Source organism: Pezoporus occidentalis, unplaced genomic scaffold, assembly GCF_034315485.1.
Source record: "Pezoporus occidentalis ecotype Australia unplaced genomic scaffold, CSIRO_AGI_Poc_V1 ctg3, whole genome shotgun sequence".
Classification (NCBI taxonomy): domain Eukaryota; kingdom Metazoa; phylum Chordata; class Aves; order Psittaciformes; family Psittacidae; genus Pezoporus; species Pezoporus occidentalis.
The window spans coordinates 8,089,538-8,107,435 of record NW_026914940.1 but is presented as its reverse complement, the minus strand read 5'-3'; the positions used below and the strand labels follow the sequence as shown (position 1 = coordinate 8,107,435).

At 37.4% G+C, this 17,898-nt stretch overlaps 1 protein-coding gene across 2 annotated transcripts in view; it reads right to left on the bottom strand.

Annotated features, from left to right (window-relative positions):
- Nucleotides 1-17,898, bottom strand: part of ADCY8 (adenylate cyclase 8) — a 119,412-nt gene that overhangs the window by 43,150 nt on the left and 58,364 nt on the right. For both annotated transcript variants that reach the window (XM_062627015.1, XM_062627014.1), the window contains exons 5-7: nt 13,294-13,421; nt 4,761-4,919; nt 669-939 (exon numbers count right to left, since the gene is read on the bottom strand). In XM_062627015.1, the coding sequence (XP_062482999.1) occupies nt 669-939; nt 4,761-4,919; nt 13,294-13,421 (558 nt within the window). The remainder of the gene's footprint in view (nt 1-668; nt 940-4,760; nt 4,920-13,293; nt 13,422-17,898) is intronic.

Here is a 17,898-nt window from a genome sequence, read left to right as displayed (position 1 = left end):
TGCAGTGCTTTTGGAAAAGATCTGATCAGGAACAACTGTTACTCACTCATATTTCCACTGAGTTACACTTTACCTTAGAGTGTAACTCTCCTGCTTGTGAACTTTAATTTTGTCTTAGAATCTAAGTTATTAATAATTTTTATTAAAAAAAAAAGTGAAGAATGGATGAGCTGTTTTCATAAGGTATTTTTTAAAGGTATCACTTTTTCTTTCCCTTATGTATGAATAACCTACACTATGCTTTTTTTCCTCTGGCAAGGAAAATAATAACCTACACTGGCTTTTTTTCCTTCACTCAAGGCAATGCAGTGAAGCTGCGCAATGAGATATACACCCTCTGACTAGAACGTCCCAGCTAGCACAGTAACATTAGCTTTGCTTTACCTTTAAGTTACTTCTTTACGAACTGGTTCAACTAAAGCTAAGCTGCCCATGTAGTAATTTAATTTCAGTTGGCAAAAAATGCAAAAACCTCTGATCCACTGGCATTTCCCCAGTTTGCATATATGATTTATTTCTGCCCTGAAACAATTTGTTTAATCCTCTGCTGTTACAGTGTGTGTTACAATAAAGGTTAAAGATGAATATGTCTCCTCTGAGGCTTCCATTATTGAAATGCTCTCAAGCATGCACTCATACTTGATTACATTAAAAAATGTTTGACTTACGTTCTGTTTTCCCACTATGTTATCAAATGGAAGTTCAGGGCTCCAGGATCCTTCAGTAAATGTGGCTCCACTGTTTCTTCTGTCAGAGGAGCTGACAGCCTCTTTCACAATATCTTCAGGCAAAGTCAACAGACTCTCCTCAGGTTGTTTAATTAAATAAGTCTCGATGTTATGTTTCCTCAAGAATTCATTGCGCTCTTTGCCGTGCCCTTCTTCAACTTTATAATCCCCGTTCAGGCAGTCCAGAGTGGCTTTGGAGATGTGAATTCTCCTGTGTGAGTGAAATAAATAAGTAGCAGCAAATACTAACCGTGCTTTAATACACACAGGCAAAAAGGAGTTTATGAACTCTGTGTCATTTTTAATATGATAGAAAAATAGAAGGTTTTCTATTGTATATGATGATTTCTATAAGGAAAATTAAATAGTGTAGCCAACATACATGGGCTTCATTTGGGGCAAATACTCTCAAGACTTTTTCACATCAATAGGGTCTCATGAATGCACAAATTCCTGTCACAGGAAAATCACTTTGATATTCACACATGATACCTTTGCTTACAGTAGTAGTTTAATGGCAGACCTTCCTGAGTAAAATACAATTCATAGTGAATTAAAATTACCACTTATGGTGAGAGGAAAATATATGGTATACATTAGAGCAGTTTATGTGAAGCTCTTTAATTTCCTTCAGTTACCTGAAGTAGCTTAGACAGTTGAAATTAATGGTCTGATTGCACCTGAAGTGAATTAGGGGAATAGGGAATTTATACAAAGGCAAGTAAGGTGATAATTTTTGGTAAGACTAAGCAATGAGTTCAGAAAGCTTTTGCAAATGTAAAGTTAAATTAAAGAGGTGATGACTTAAAAAAACACCAAATTTTGAAAAAATATGCCAGTCCTTTGGATGTCGACAACCAAACCTGCAGGCTCTTTCTTATTTCTATTTTTAAGTATTCAAATTCCATGTAGAAGAAATTGCAGGCACCTCTAAAAAACATCCACATGGTTAGCCATTCTAAACTTTATAACGCAGCATCATAAATGCAGTAAAAGGAGATATTCATTAGACATTTATCTAACTTAAGCAAAGAGAAGTAGTGACTCCATTAAAATTGGTTCTTTTTTTCAGACTTTGGATGCATGGCACTTCCTGAAAGTCAGACTTGCAGACAGACTCCTAAAACTCAGTGTCGGATAAAATTCTTGGCCATTTCTTGATGACACATGTTGAGGCATTTTTCTCCAGCATCACAGATTAGATTATCTCCACTTAAGGAAATGGCCTTAACATGCCCCTTGGGAACTTTCTTCTGGAATTTGAAGGATGCCGCTAAGAGTTAAATTGCATAAAACAGTGATTGAGTAAAAGGCCATCAGCGCACATATGATGTGCATGTTGATTCTATGATTCTATGTATTGCCAGAAAATAATGTGCTGGTTGTCTTTAAGCAGTGCGAAATGCCCAGGAGTATCAGAATTTCATGCAAACTAGGCCAATGAAGTGTATTAAATATCAGTATTTAATTAGAAGCTCAAAAATTTGTATCCCTGCCATTTTTTAACATGGTCTCACCTTCCCTCTGAAGTCAATTCAGGTTTTATACAACTTTCTCTGTCTGAAGTCATGCTGCTATAATGTTCACAGAGGTTAGTTCTCTTTTGTAGTCAAATGTCAGTAAAACTGACAGCAAAAAACAGTAAAAGTGTTTTTCAAATATAAGCAATTTTTGTCCTGGACTTTAAAAGCAGAGTGTATGACCTCTCAGAAAGATAATGCATGTCATAGCTCTTAGAAACCCAAATATGGGAAATTGATTTAAGTGAAATATTAATTAAATAAAAAAAAAGAAAAGCAAAGAGAAGAAAGAAAAAGCAAGTAACACCTTAGATGCCAGGGTGACTATCTCTGTGCTGAGTTTCAACTAATACAATTATGGAAGATTGCATTATAAAGTCCTGAAATATAGATTTTATAATGGAAATGATAACAGCTTTAATTAGAATGCGGATCTGGTTATCGATGTAATACCCTTAAATAGATCCAATATTAATAAACATTTGGTAGATTAAAAATATTTTCTAGTTTCAGCTTTTGTACAGCTTGCTGAAAGAAACTTAAAGTGTATAATGGAGAGGTGTCTTTCTAATTTTATACAGTAAATTGTGAACCTGAGATTGAAATAAAAGTGTAACTGGTCCTACTGTTGAAAATATATCAGGTCCAAAGCTTTCGATGATACCTTGTCATTGATACCTAGTGGAAAACTGGTAATTAGCTCCATTTTATGCCAGTTCAATACCACAGGTGAATACCTAGATATACCACATGAAAACTATTAGAAGATGGATCCCTGCAGAAGAGTGTCTCTGAAATAATACTGTAGGATCTTACATAGTTTTCCTCTCAGGTGTTGAGGACACTTTTTTCCTCTCAGAGAACCAGAAACGATTACTTTTCCTCTGTGCTCCCCAGTTCCTCCTTCCACAATAGTTGAGCTGCCTTCTTATGCTCATTCACTCAGGGCAATCTGTCCCTGCGTGACCCGTGCTTAAGAGGTCCCAATTATCAAGGGGAAGAGCTGAGCCTCTTCTCTCCTGCCCCCAGACTGTGGATCCTGGGTGGCAGGAGCCTTCCCATCCTGGGCAGGCAAGTTGCCTCCCTCTGCTGTATGCTCAGGAAAGGGCCATGCTGTTGGAGCAGGACCACTTATAACCCCAGAACAGCTTATCTGATGACAGGGAAGCAGTGCAGCTCTGGGAACGGGAATGATCTCATTATTGTGGCAAGCAGAGGGATCTGAATGCTGGCAGCGGGGAGGAGTAAGGAGGGGCTGAAGTCAACTTAACTGCTATATTAAGTCTCCGCTGCACACTAAGAAAGCCTGATGTAAATCATTGTTTTGAAGGACTTACTGAATTGCTGTCACATACAGGCTTTGTCCTGTTGGCAAACTGATATACAGGAGCAGAAATAATTCTGCTCTGATAGACTGCAGCCTAGCCGGACATTTTATCAACATTCTCTGGGTTATTAATTGGTAGCCATACTACTTGCATGCATTAAGAGCTATAATGTTAACAAAGCAGCATGTAACCTTTTCCGTTCATCTGGGGCTAAGATGTGGGATAAAGCATCAGGGAAAGAATTTTTTTTCTGCAATTTGATACACTGGTGACATACAGAAAGTATAGATGTTTTCAGAGCACAAAATATTTCATTTTCTGCTGATTCTAAGAATATGTGTTGATATAAAGATCTACTATAGGGAACGGTGGAAGGGTAATGCATTTACAATACAATATAAACCAAACATCTTTCTAACTTCCTGGAAATGACAGCTATGACAGATCCTGATGTTTGTGTAGGAAGTACAGCACATGACTCAGATTTGATGACTTCAAACCTCGCTTACTCAAGATGACAGCATCACTTAGATTTTTTTTCTGCATAATGATGTTCATTGCTATTGCTCTTATGTTCCATGGCCAAAAATTGAATTTTGCTGCATCTGTCATCAATGGATGGGGGAACTGGAAGTGAACAGAGGATTACTGAAGCCACTACTGTTGCTTCAAATTTAGGATTTACAGATTCCAAACTATAGTGAGATATTGGCCATGCCAGTCAGAAATAATTTTCTATCTTCCTGGTGAATTAGCCACCTCAGACAAAGAAAGACTAGGCAGCTCAATGGAAAACCATGTATTTTCACATGCAGACAGGTTGACATAAATGTCTCAAAACATCTACCAAAGCATCAAATTATTAGAAAGACTTCCTAGAGAGCCGGAGATGTCCATAACATCTTGTTATTAGTGTAGCAATCTATGAATGCATTCCACCCACACCCTGTGCTCATGAAATAATTAAAATTACAGCCTAGTGCCTCACAACAGCATTTTCATGCACAGGATGAAAGAATGAAACCTGGAAAAACTCAGGAATAGTCAACATCTAACTAAGAAGTTTGGGCTCTTAGTTATAGTTGATGAGATAATATAAGACAGTTAATCATTTGGCAAGGTTTTGTCAACACAATACTGGGCTGGCAGTGTTTTCTGACCGTTGGAAATACACGTTGCCTTACCCAGGAATTCCACCTGACTCAAGTTTGTTTGCGATATCCACATCCCATGACCAGACATCAAACTGCCACTTCCGCAGGCCCAGCACTCCACACAGAACCGATCCCGAATGTATACCTATTCTCATGTCAATGTCATGCTTGGTTCTTGACCTAACATATCTGTTAAAACAAGAAAGAAGAAAAGACCAGACTTATGAAAGGAGATGTCACATTTTTTTCATATCTTTTAGAAAATGGTACAATGAAAAATACAGTGTCAATTTGTTATTAAGAACATCTTAGTCTGTAAAATGAAGTTATAGATATCTAGGTAACAAAGTACAGGTTCTGATAAAATGACTCTAAAAGCCAGATTATCATTAAGTGCTTAATTGCATACATGGTTCAGTGGCACTCATATTCTTCCTAGCAGAAAGGGAGCTACAGGGAGAAGAAAGGATGCCTGGGTGAAAGGATTTAGTTGAACTCATTGAGTCCTTTAGCCTGAAATTACACAAAAGCATTCAAAACCATTACAGAAACTATTACCATCAAACCTGCATTTATTTTTATATTCTTTTGTACTTTTTGGAATAATTTTTAATATTTCAGAAATGTTTCTTTATTGACTGAAATTTTCCAGCATTACTCTTTGTCCAAAGGTGAATTATTTTCTGCATATTTGGCCAGATCACCTTTTGCTCTATTGCAATAATGTTGCCACTCTATAATCAAGTTTCTTCCTTTCTGTGTGATGTCAAAGACCATTTCATCTCTCAAAAGTAAACACATGTGGGCATAATTGTTAACACTCTCAGAAAATGGACATTGTCACAGCACTGTTTTCAATTAATATGTCTATTGATTATAAAGGGAATTTTACTGTGTTAAAATAGTACCTTCCTCTACTGATATGAGCCACAGGTACTTTCACAGCCATAGGCACTTTAGCAGTACTTCAGACCAAGGACTGCTTCTTCCACATCAGTATTGACATAGCCCAGCACACCACTGTGGGAAGCTCACAACTAAAATAATTGAGCTGTATCCATTGAGAAGACAAAGAGAGCACTTATCCAGTTTTGCCTGTGTGACAACAAGTATTTTTACCAGCAATACAATAGAGCTAGTGTTCATTAATATTTGAATACCATGCTCAAGATGGAAAATGTGCATTGCTACTATTGGTCTACAATAAGGCTGCTGTTTCTCCGTAAAGAGTTCCAGTTCTACAGTCACTGAAGTCAATAGGAGCGCAGCAAGATCACACAACAGAGAAGGTAAAGGATAACCAGCTCTATTACACAATTCTGAGGCTAACTACCCGTGCCTTGGGTGCTTCACTCATGACGTTGGCAGACTCTAGAGGAGAAAAGGGTAAATTGCTTACTGTGTACTTGGCCTTTCATTGTTGCAATGGGACATCAATTCAGTTAATGAGAAAAAAAAACATGATAGTTTTAAAATGGAGAGAAACAAATAATACAAAAATGTGAGGAAATGAAAATAAGAAATCCAACTTTATTACCATTTCCTGCATATTTGAAACCTTGGAGAAAAGCGTGCACATGATAAGTCCCAATGCAGTCGTTAGCCTACAACAAGATCTGTTCATCATATCAGTAAGCTAATGTATTTCAGATATCTAAACAGAAGAGATTTTTAAAAGTTAATCATAAAATAATAACAAAGCTTTGAGAAGGGATTTATCTGCTAACCTATCGATTATTATAAACTGACTTTATAGTTTTCATTTACAAATTTCTGTATGGTTTTGCAAGCAAGAGGTCTTGGAATAACATCAACCAACCACCTGTCTCTGGAAGACGGGATGTGGAAACAACTCTTCCACATTGAATTAGTGCCTTAAATGTTGTGAGAACAGCTGAGAGAAGTGAGAATACTGTAATTTGTAATGCGGTTTGAGGATTTTATACATATGCTACAAAAATATCTAAACTAACACTTACTCAGTTCTGGGCCCCTTACTACAAGAAAAACATTGAGAGGTGCTGGAGCAGGTACAGAAAAGGGCAACAAAGATGGTGAAGGGCCTGGAGCATGAGTCTGATGAGGAACAGCTGAGGGACCTGGGGTTGTTTAGCTGGAGAAGAGAAGGCTCAGGGGGAACCTTATTACTCTCTCCAACTGCCTGAAAGGAGGTTCTGAGGTAGGGGTCAGTTTCTTCTTCCAAGTAACCAGTGACAGGACAAGAGGAAATGGTCTCAATTTGCACCATAGGAGGTTTAGACTGGGTAATAGGGAAAAGTTCTTCACTGAAAGTGTGGTCAGGCATTGGAACAGGCTGCCCAGCACAGTGGTAGAGTCACTGTCCCTGGAAGTGTTCAAATACCATGCAGATGAAACCCATACTCATATAGTTTAGTGGTGGTCTTGACAGTCCTGGAGAAACAGCTGGACTCGATGATCTTAAAGGTCTTTTCCAACCTGGTTGATTCTATGATCCTATAGTAACTGTCAGAGGAATTATCACACAACTCCCCACAGGATTGTTTCCCTAATCTGTTTTTTTTCTTTGTTCAGACTAAGATAATTATTTCTCATTTTATGTCTGATTTCTTTATCTTGAAGTAAAAGCTAATTGGATACAGAGGAATAATTGGGCAAAAAGCTTTTCATTGAAAAATGCACACATAGAATATATTTATGTATTATTTCTCTCCATTTATATACACACACTCATTAGGCCAATTTAGACTTTTAAGCACTATAATATTTAATTAATAAGTACTAATAAAGATTAGTATTTAATAATGAACTAATACTAGCATTTAGCAATCATCGTTGGCTTTGAACTTAAGTCCAAATGCCAGATGAAGTAACAATGGGCACAAGTATAAACTGGGAGAGCACTGGCTGGAGATTTCAAAGGTTCATTGCGGGGGTTCAGACTTGGCATTAGGAAGCATTTCTTCACTGGGAGGGTGGTCAAACACTAAAACAGGCTTCCCACAGAAGCAATCAATGCCCCAGGCATGTCAGTGATTAAGAGTGCTCACCAAGGATTGCTGGATTTTAACTTTTTCTCTGTCATAAAAATGTGATGATGTCCTGAAAAGGCTTTGGCATCCTCAATTAGCCACATAGGACTTCTGTATTGGTCCAAAACCACCCATAGGTGTGCTGTTTACACTGCTTCCTGCACGACACTGCAGATTCGACTCAAGGTCCTAATCCCCTTGCCTGACCTGTTGTCTTTCACAGCCTCCCAGAAACTTCTTCCTATGTGCTGCCCAGGTGATATTTGACCTCAGCTCTTCATCTGCAGTCAGTGTGGATTTGGCTACCCGCCTGCATCGTTTGACTGAAGGCTGTTCTCTTTTTCTGTGCTGTGCTGCTGGTGAACCTGCAGGGTCCTATCTTCACATCCTTCTCTTACTTGCCCTTCACAGCAATGTGCTCTTATGCTGATAGGTAGGAAACTGATTGCATGAGGGGACCTGATTGAATAGAACCACAGGCAGTCTGAGATATATTTAAACAGGCCCTGTCCAGAGCATGAATCAAAGCACAATGGTGTACTAGCCTTGCTCCCATTGCTTTATTATTTGCAATGCAAGACTGAGAACAAAGCTGTTGAGAACCTGTTTGTGGAGACATTAGTTTTCATTGAGTTTTTATTGTAAGGTTTTAAATTAAATCAAGAATAAATGGTTGTAGTTTAAAAATGATGTGATTGGTACGTAAAAAGTCATGGGAGTATTATTTTTCTTTGAAATTTGGAATAATGTCGGGTGAAATAGATTTTGGATTTATGTATAGAAAGGAACTTCATCATGGTCAAATCCAGCTCCCTAACAGTCAGACTACCGCATACTTTAGGAGGTCTTTATATACTGGTATAAGAAAAAAATCAACTTAAAAAATTGAAACAACAAACCCTCAATCATCTTCATCAATACAGGTAATATTCATTTATTCAGAAAAATCTTCTCATAAATAATAGCATGTACTACATACTGAAAAAAAAAGTGTTTATTTTGCATGAGTTCATGTGTTCCACTAATTTTAGTTTTTCTGTCTCTTAAATTTATTTAATTATCAGTGACATTTCTTATTAAAAACAATGCTTTTGCTTCAACTGGTCTACAAGCAAAAAAGCTCATACATGAAGCTGCATCACTGGTGATAAAGCAGCCCTGTTTAGCTCACAAGCTGTCTAATATCTTATCCAGGATGAAGAAATTGTGACTGATGATATTCATGCCATTCATCTCATTTCAGTCAAGTCAGTGATAAAAAATTCATTGATTTTAATTGGATCTTGACATTTCCTTTTGGTCATCATTCTTGGATGGGTATTTTATTTTTGTGCTGTTAATCAGAGGCTTCCCTATTTGCATATAAAAGGTGAGCCAAAAGTCAGAAATCTCTTTTTCAACCTTTTCTGTAGCTGCCAAAACCCTGAATACCCTGGAATTCATACCTCGCAAGGTTCAGACATTGACACATTGGCTACATCTGTGCTGCCCAGTTTAACTGTGCAAAGTTCTGTCTGTGCTTTGAGATACTTAAACCTGAACGTTTTTATTTCCTGATCAACCAGCTCTCTCACAACCTGTTCCCAGGTTCAGCAGCTTGCATGTGACAAAGACTATTTCCCATTGGCAATTTGAATGCAACTGCCCAGTTCTGGAAGCAAGAAAGAGTACAGAAGGGAGTTGGCCAGTCTGCGCGAATTTTCCTTGATGACAGCTAAACATTCCCTAGGGTTTTTTGATTTACCCATCAAGATACAGCTCCTATCACTGAGGCAGATGTAATAAGAAAGTCTATGTATTCTGGTTGAAATAAATAAGGGTCTTAGCTAACCCTGCTAAGCAGAAGATTGGACTAGTGATCTCCTGATGTCTCCCTCCAAACTGAACTGTTCGATGACCCTAAGGTTCAATTATATAGAGAATTTTTTTGTTAGACTCAACAAGATTGTGGAATTTTCCGAAATGAACTCAAATGCTTTTTGATGCTGATATGAGAGAGCAGTAAATGTTCTTTTTGGTGTGACTTTGGGAACTGTGTCATGCTTGTGAAGGATTACATCCATTATTTAAAAAAAACCCTAGGAAACAGGATGCTCTGAACTACTGAAGAGTTCAAAGAATACAGCTCAGATAATACGACTCACAGGATGTAACACTTTGTAGAAGGACTTTACACAGCACTGAATTTACAATTTAAGGTAGATATTATCCCAAGACGCCAGTTTAACTGCAGGGTGAGGTTACCTTGGAATTAAGCTGTATTCCAATGTCAGTAGAAACTATTATCTGGAGAAGACTTTTCATTAGTATAACTGACTTGCTCTGAGTTCAGGCACTATAGAAACATGGACAGAGTTAAACCACTGTTGTATTCCTGTTTCTTATGTCTGTCTTTTCTGAAAGGCAGGAAACTAATATAGCACAAGGGACTGCAAACTATATTATCAGAAGTCTGCTTTTTCATTTGAAAACTATATTATAAAAAGCTATATGCCTCCTATGACATCTTGCCAATATAGTTTTCATTGTATTTGATGGCACATTCAAAGAAAAGAGGTCTCAGATGTACACAGACATATTAATCTCTACCCAGTTCAATTCATTTAGCCACCCAGCAGCAAAACCAGGGACAGATATACTGTCCTGATGCAGTCTTTTCATTCACAGTCAGTGGCTGAAACAGACAAGTGGAGGTGACAAAGTGATCAAGTTCCAGTGTAAAACTTATTCACTGTGTTGCCTGTCTGAAAAGCACTAGCTAAACTTGTGAATATCTTGCAACACTCCTTTCAACCTCTATGCATAAATGAATCATAGAATTGTAGAATGGTTTGGGTTGAAAACCACCTTAATGACGACTTAGTTCCAACCCCCCTGCCATGGGCAGGGGCACCTTCTGAGAGACCAGGTTGCTTAAATGAAGGCAAGCAATAGTTTTGGTTTTGTGAAACATTACTCTTTCTTCTGTGAATCAGGGATCATTCCATCATGGGCTGAACCTTGTAGAAGAAATAATCTGCGCAAGGAATCCAGAACTGGCTCAATCGTATTATTATATGATTAAATAATGACTTATGAATCATGGAATATGAAAGCAATACCTGACTGTTTCACTGCCTAAGTAACTTCTTTAACAAGAATGGATCACTTAATCTTTAATATTTTTTAATATCTAACAGATGAATTTAAAAGCAGGGGTTCATGTTAAAGGCAGGAAACCTGTGAGGTCAGTCAGTGAGATTACCTGAAATAATTGTAGTGTTTTGGGGTTTATTTTTTTTTGGTTGCTTGGCTTTTTAAAAGTTATTTATTTATTTTTTTCTCTTTTGTTTTGGATTAGGTTTTTTTTGTTTAGTTTCCTTTGGTTTTTTTTCCTCTCACTCATGACTTGATGTTAATATTAATAGTTAATTAGAGAGTTTTAATGAAGACAAGCTGCTATCTAATTTATGGAGTTTATCTTACATTGTATGCTGGGACTATTTTGTCTGTCAAAATAATTACCTTTTCATCTAGTATTTTAATGGGAAATAATCCATGAGATGAAACCACTCAGAACTCCTTGATTTACCAAAGAATGTACCAGTATAAAGGTGTGTTTTAATTTCCACTGTTCTGTGGATTGTTGTGGGATCTCCATCATTATGCCATGTTGCCTTGAGGAGCTGGACCTCACACAGTCTCCCTCCCCTCCTCTTTTCCCAGTCACAGAGATTTTATAAACAAGGCCATTTGAAGAGGTTACATTATCTCTGACATCCATTTAGCCTGGGCGATGATAACTGTTAAAATGAAACATTATCATCTGATGACTGAACATGCCACTAGTATCTCCTTTCTATCAGCTGTCAGTACAGACAGGCATTAATACAATAAAATTGAGTGCAGAAAGAGTTACAGTGCATGTGAAAGACATGAGAACCAGCTGAATAAATGAACCCCTCGTGAAAGGCTTGTCCTTTTAATTTCTATGTCCAACTGCAGCTAAAGAAAGTTTATAGGAGGTTGGGTTTTGTGAGACAAACGGAGTTAGCATTCTTGCTCATGGGCAAAGCTTTCTTTGTTTACAGCAAATACCAGATTTCATGGAACTTCCATGTCCGGAAGTTTCATTTCAATTGTACTCAGTGGTTAAGGAAGCAAAGTATAAGAAGAAAAAGTTAATAAAAAGTGTAATAACACTTGTAATAAGTCATAAAAAGTGTAATAACAATAATAGCTTTTCTTGCATAAAATTTGTAACAACAAGACATGGTGATGCCAAAAAGCATTACAGAGAAAATAACAATCTTGGATTGTTTTGTTGAGTTCTGATCAGTTCCCTACATCTGCAAAGAAGTGGAGCAGCAAGACTGAGATCTAGATTCTTGGTGTATAAGATCTAGTAGTAGTCTCAACAACAAATTGACACTTCAGTTGTGTGGATATTAGTTGTATGAAAACAGTGAGAAGTCCCTTGTGAGTTAATCTGTCTATGCAGACTTATTTTACATTTTGTGTAGTGAAAAGACATTCTTGTTCAATTCCTGCTGACCATTCAGTCACAAATAAGATTAGAATGAACACTTGGTAATGGTACCCTGAGATCATAGATTTTTGGGTACAGCCTCACCAGGAGTGTTGGTACAGGTCCATGCAATGTTACCAACTGCCTGTTGTCAGTGGATGAGCAGGAATCTTGGAGGATTTGCAGGAGAAAATCTGGTCTGCCTAATTTAAAACTTCCTTCTACATGAATTGCATAAAGACCTTAAACCAGTACAAGAATCAGGGATTTAAAAAAGTACCTGGATTGCTTTCCATGGTTTAGATGCCTAAATTCCAATTGTAGGTGGTGTATTGTAGCATAAATCCTGTTTTGCTTTGTTTTCTTTTGTTTTGTTTTTACTTTCAAGTCCAATTCATAAGGTGTGCTAAGTGCTTGAGCTAAAATATAGCTAAGATTTAGGCTTTATAAGTAGTGATATTTTCTGAAATTTCCTGTAAACAACCTCTGATTTACAAGGAGGCTTTGAATTTGTGTATATAACTTCAATGTAACGATAGTAATTAATACTTCCAGTACTTTTAAATTTAAGCACCAACCTAATTCAAGAAGTAAAATTTGCTCATCTGTCAAAATCTCAGTGCTTATGAGTTTCTCTATGAGCTAGTTTCCAAGATAAAGTATTTCCAGAGCTGTCTATTTAGCATTTATGCGTTTATGTTGTTGCTTTATTTTATTAAAGAGAATATAGGAAGCAATTCAGTTTCCTCCTCCTTAAGCTCCTCTTAAAAATGACAACAGTACAAAGTGAGAACGATTAAGCAGTGTGAAACCCATCACTCACAATGCACATACAGCTCTTGTGTTACATGCTCTGAAGAAACACATGTTAATAAATTACATTTGGTACCTGTTCACTGCATGGATCGAAAAAGTCCTGCCATTTTCATAGTTATAATTCTGAGGTCTCTGCGCTACCATAGGAATTATTTGTATAGCAATAGCATTCTCAGATAAGAAGTTCAGGACACTTTGAGAAGCAATAAGAAGGGAAAAAAAACATTACCTGATAGTTTTGATCATGCTGAGCCCCATTTCAACACAGCAGTGTGCATGGTCCTGGCGAGGTTCTGGGAGCCCTGATACACAGTAGTAGCAGTCCCCCAGGATCTTTATCCTGAGACAATGATGCTCCTACATGTAAATGTATCAAAGAGAAAGAAGAGATTTTCAGCTGTTTGTTTTTTAAAGTACTAACAAAAAAATTAAAGTGAAAAACTTGTTGCTTGAAGTTTCCTGCCTGTGGTGAGCACAGTTCTGGTTTATTTCACTTTAAACATAAAGTACTTGTGCATTTGCAGTAAAGAAAAATATTTTTTTTTTTTGCATTATGCCAATCAGAGATGTCCTTGCTAATGGCAAGAAAGGTTTCATCAGTGTTAGACTGGAAGCTAGGCCAAGGATTCAGAAGCAACTGCTGATATAATGAATAACCCGCTTTAGACTATATTCCTCCAGGGTATTGTTTCTGCCCCCTTTTAACATTGGGAATAAATGAAAAACCTCTTTCCTTCTACAGATAATCCCTTCCCACCTAAAGTTTCCACTGGCAAGCTCAGGCATTCCCAACAGTTATAGGAGCAGATCGAGTATCTGATTGTCAAAGATGTCAGAGAAGCTGGCATGCATTAGACTTGTGGAGAAATGGTGTTTATTTGGAATCCACCTAAAGACATCATTTGCCCTAGAGGCAAATACTGAATTTCATTTCTTAAATACATATTAACAACATCCTTATTAAATACTGAAACAACATATAACTGTGTGATTGGATTATTATTTTAGAAGATCCTTTTCTAACAAGAATAAATACCTCACTTGCTAAAGTTTTGCAGCTCCTAGACAAATAAAACAAGTAGGACCAAGACTAGCTATAAACTTGTTCAATGTATTCTTCTGGCTTGGCACTCACAGGAAAGAATCAATGAACAACAACAGAGACCATAAAAATTTGAGGGCAGAGCTGCAGGCGTCTAGGGGCAGACAGCATTACTAATTGAGTCAGGGAAATGTTTTTATGATGGAGAACCATGGAAATAGTAAGTATAGTATTAGCAGCCAATCAGTAAAGGCTCCGATGACAGAACGTTAAAATGAAGACCAGTCATTGCTGGGGAGTAGGATAATGATCAATAAAACTGGTTAGATGTTAGCAAAATTTAGCCTATGGTTTTTATTTCAGCATTTCTGTTGTCTTTCTCTATGGCAACATGTGGTGGAGCCTGCACTAATCAAGAGTGGGAATACACTAAAACCACTGGGGAAGAGACAACTTTAAGGATGATACAGGAGCACTGGCTGTACCTCAGGAATTGAATGTTTGGCAAATGAATGGGACTCTGGGTTATTATTCAAGATTTTGCCTAGGATGAATGAAGCTTTCTAGTCAACCTCAGACAAGTCTTTCCATATCCCAGAGTGGCGCAGGGAACCTGCACACTTGTACACAGACCTTTTGTAGAAGTCAGGTGAAGTCTTAAGCTTGCCAGTGAGGGTAAAATTTGCTTTGGGCACAGGGACAAAGTAAGCTTGATTCACCCTGAAATCTCTTTAAACCACCAGTAGGACCCAACTGCTTTTGAAGCTTTGGCTGTGTCTCCAGCTAACACCATTGCCAGCTCTCAGATTGCAATGCCTAGCTGCCCAAGATTCACAATCAAATTCAAGTCTGCAGCCATGCTTCTAAAACATCAACATTCATATGCAACTCTCATCTTTCCTTGTCCCCTTTCCTTCAACCACTCTGCAGACCCACACAAGTGAACACTGGCATTTTTCATATGGTAGCGACTGAAATTGTATACCCTAAAATCCACCAAAACATTATTTTCTTTACAAATTTCCTCCTTGATTGAAAGAATCAAAGATTTGTTTTTTCCACATTTTCCACCTTTTGAGTGAAACTGTGAAATGTTAATAAACAAGTAGCAAGGACTCAGTGGCATAAATCAATGTCAAACTGTTAGTGGGCGTCCTTAATCTTCTCTCTGTGTACCCTGGTTAGGCAAAAATGCAAAGAGATGAGGATATTATAAAACACAGATTCTAAAGTTCTTTGGCTTTTCTAATAGTACCATTTGATTGATTTATATTCTAATTGACATTTGCTTTTACATCAACAAAGTAAAAGGAGCATTCATAATGTCATATCATTTTGACAGAGGTAAAGTGATAGGCAGCACTTTAACTCCATTCAGACCCAAATACAAATACACTACAACTGATAAACTCATAGTATAATAAAGAAAAAAGGGACAACCAGTCAATTTCCAGGAAAGCAAGAATCATAGTATTGTATAATAATTACAATTTTACATGGAACATTCATCATACAGTCTTGCACTTGTAGTACCTGCCTATCTGACAATGTGGAAATCCCCTATTAAGTGAGCATCTACTTCAGCACAGTTAGAGAACATAGTCTGCAACAGAAAAAAACCCTCAGCTGTTTGGCTCTTAATGATTCCTTTATACTGGCTAAAGCATTTATTCCATTAAAGATGACACTGCTGTCACCTGGCTGCATGTCATGTGCTGAAAATCAGAACAAGGCAGGCCACTTTGAAAAGATGTGGTTTTTATACAAATAAGAAAGAAGAATCATAATTCATAACACATAATGCATAATGTATAACAAGACCTGCTAATGAGATTTTGATGTATGCAAATGTGAGAACATGAGTATGACACAGGAAATCCATTCAGGTGCACATGAGCGTGTGCTTTTTCTTGTCATGCTACGTCACCTCTACACTATTTGCCAAAGCTCAGGAAGTCATTTACAGAGTGAGACATTCAAATGGACATGACTATATATAGGTGTCCATATGTCAGCCAGCAGTCAAGGCTGCCATTACAGTCAAAGGAGAGACAGGCAATGCAGTCAGTGAAGACTAGGGACTGTTTCAGCTCACAGCTAAAGCAGTTGGCTGGGCTTCCTTTCAGTTGTCTACATGTCATCTTTTTGTACACCAGTAAGACCCCTGGGTATGTGAGAAACCCACACAGGACTACCAGACATAACATAAGACTAATGCCCCTCTGGAGCAGATCAAGGGCCAGGCAGGGTGTCTCTGTTGGCACAAGAAGCTACAAGGAACTCTTAAATGACTCCTTGTCTTGCTTGCTTTTCCTGTTAGTCAAATCATTATGACTGTTGAACCTGAACTGTATTATAGTCTGAATATATTGCCCTTACCCTTTTTATTCTTCCTTTATTATTCCCATCACACATATTCAAAAAGTAAACTGTGGATTTGTTATCACTAGAAATGTTTCAGCTAGAAAAAGATAATTCAGCAACTGCCAGGAAGGACAGAGGGCTAATGGTATCTGCCTTTGGCAGAGGGAGACCGCATGGTCTCCTGAGATCCCTTTTGATAACTCTGTAGTTTAATCACATTTGCAGTTTAGACTAGATGCTTTGTCAGGCTTATTGTATTAGTCATTAAGGTTACATTCATGCCTAATGTGAGTAGCCATGCAGTAGTTATAAATGGGAGACTGTTTTGCAAGGGCTTATCCACTTTTCAGTGGTATAAAATGATAATAATAGCATTCAAGGTTTTCCTCACACTCTAGAGCGCAAGCTCATTACCTAAACCCACCTCACTACAATGGTATCTAAGAGTTGCAAGTTGATATTAAATGAAAGTTAGTGGAAAACGTAAACATGTATAAAGAAACTGTAATATGAGTAAGCTATTTAAATAAGAAAATGGCCATACAGGAACTTTGATGCTGCAGATATTAGGCTGCAGTTTTAAATCCTTACACTGTTGTGAAGCTATTATGATATTCTCTCTATTTTATTCTATTCCTCTTCTCTTTCCCATAAGTAATTTCCAGAAGTTGTCCTTGGGCATGTAAATGACAACAGATATGCAGAATTCACATCAGTATCTATCAGCCTCCCAGCCCTCCCCATACTTGCTCATTAATGCTATTTACTGAAGTTATCAGTTAATTTCTCAACATGTCACAAGTATGGGCTTTTTTCTCCCTTATTTGCAGCTTCTCGTTTGCTACAAGTGAAAGATTAAGGGGCTGATTCTGCTAAAATCAATTGAAAACAGTAGAAATCTTACTAAGGGATATTAAGCAGACTGAAACACTCAATTATCAATAATAATAATTCTAGATTAATTCTGTGGCAATTGATTAGAAATCTTTTTTCAAATCACTTTAATACAAAACAAAAGAAAATAGGCAGATTTTTCATAATTACCTCATATGTGTGAATGATTTATTCCTAAGCTTATTAAATACGTGCTTAATGACTGGAAGGGAAGCAAAGCAAATTGGCATAAGGTGGAGCTGAAGAAATGAGTTACTGAAACACCAACTTATTGAAAGGCACAGACAGAAACTTCATTAATATTTCTTGTTTCCTTGGGCTAAATTTCTGATGAGATAAAAAAAGTGAAGAGCGATTGTGTTCTGTAAGTTACCCACTTTTTCAGTTCTCCCTGTGGGGAATTAATCACTTCCACCTACTTTTGAAGGGATTCCCATAAGCTTGCAAACAGCCCACAGAAAAGCCCACAGTCACAGTTTTTATAATTTCAAGGTAAATTTTAGAACATTGTGGATGAGGAATTACTGAGACTGA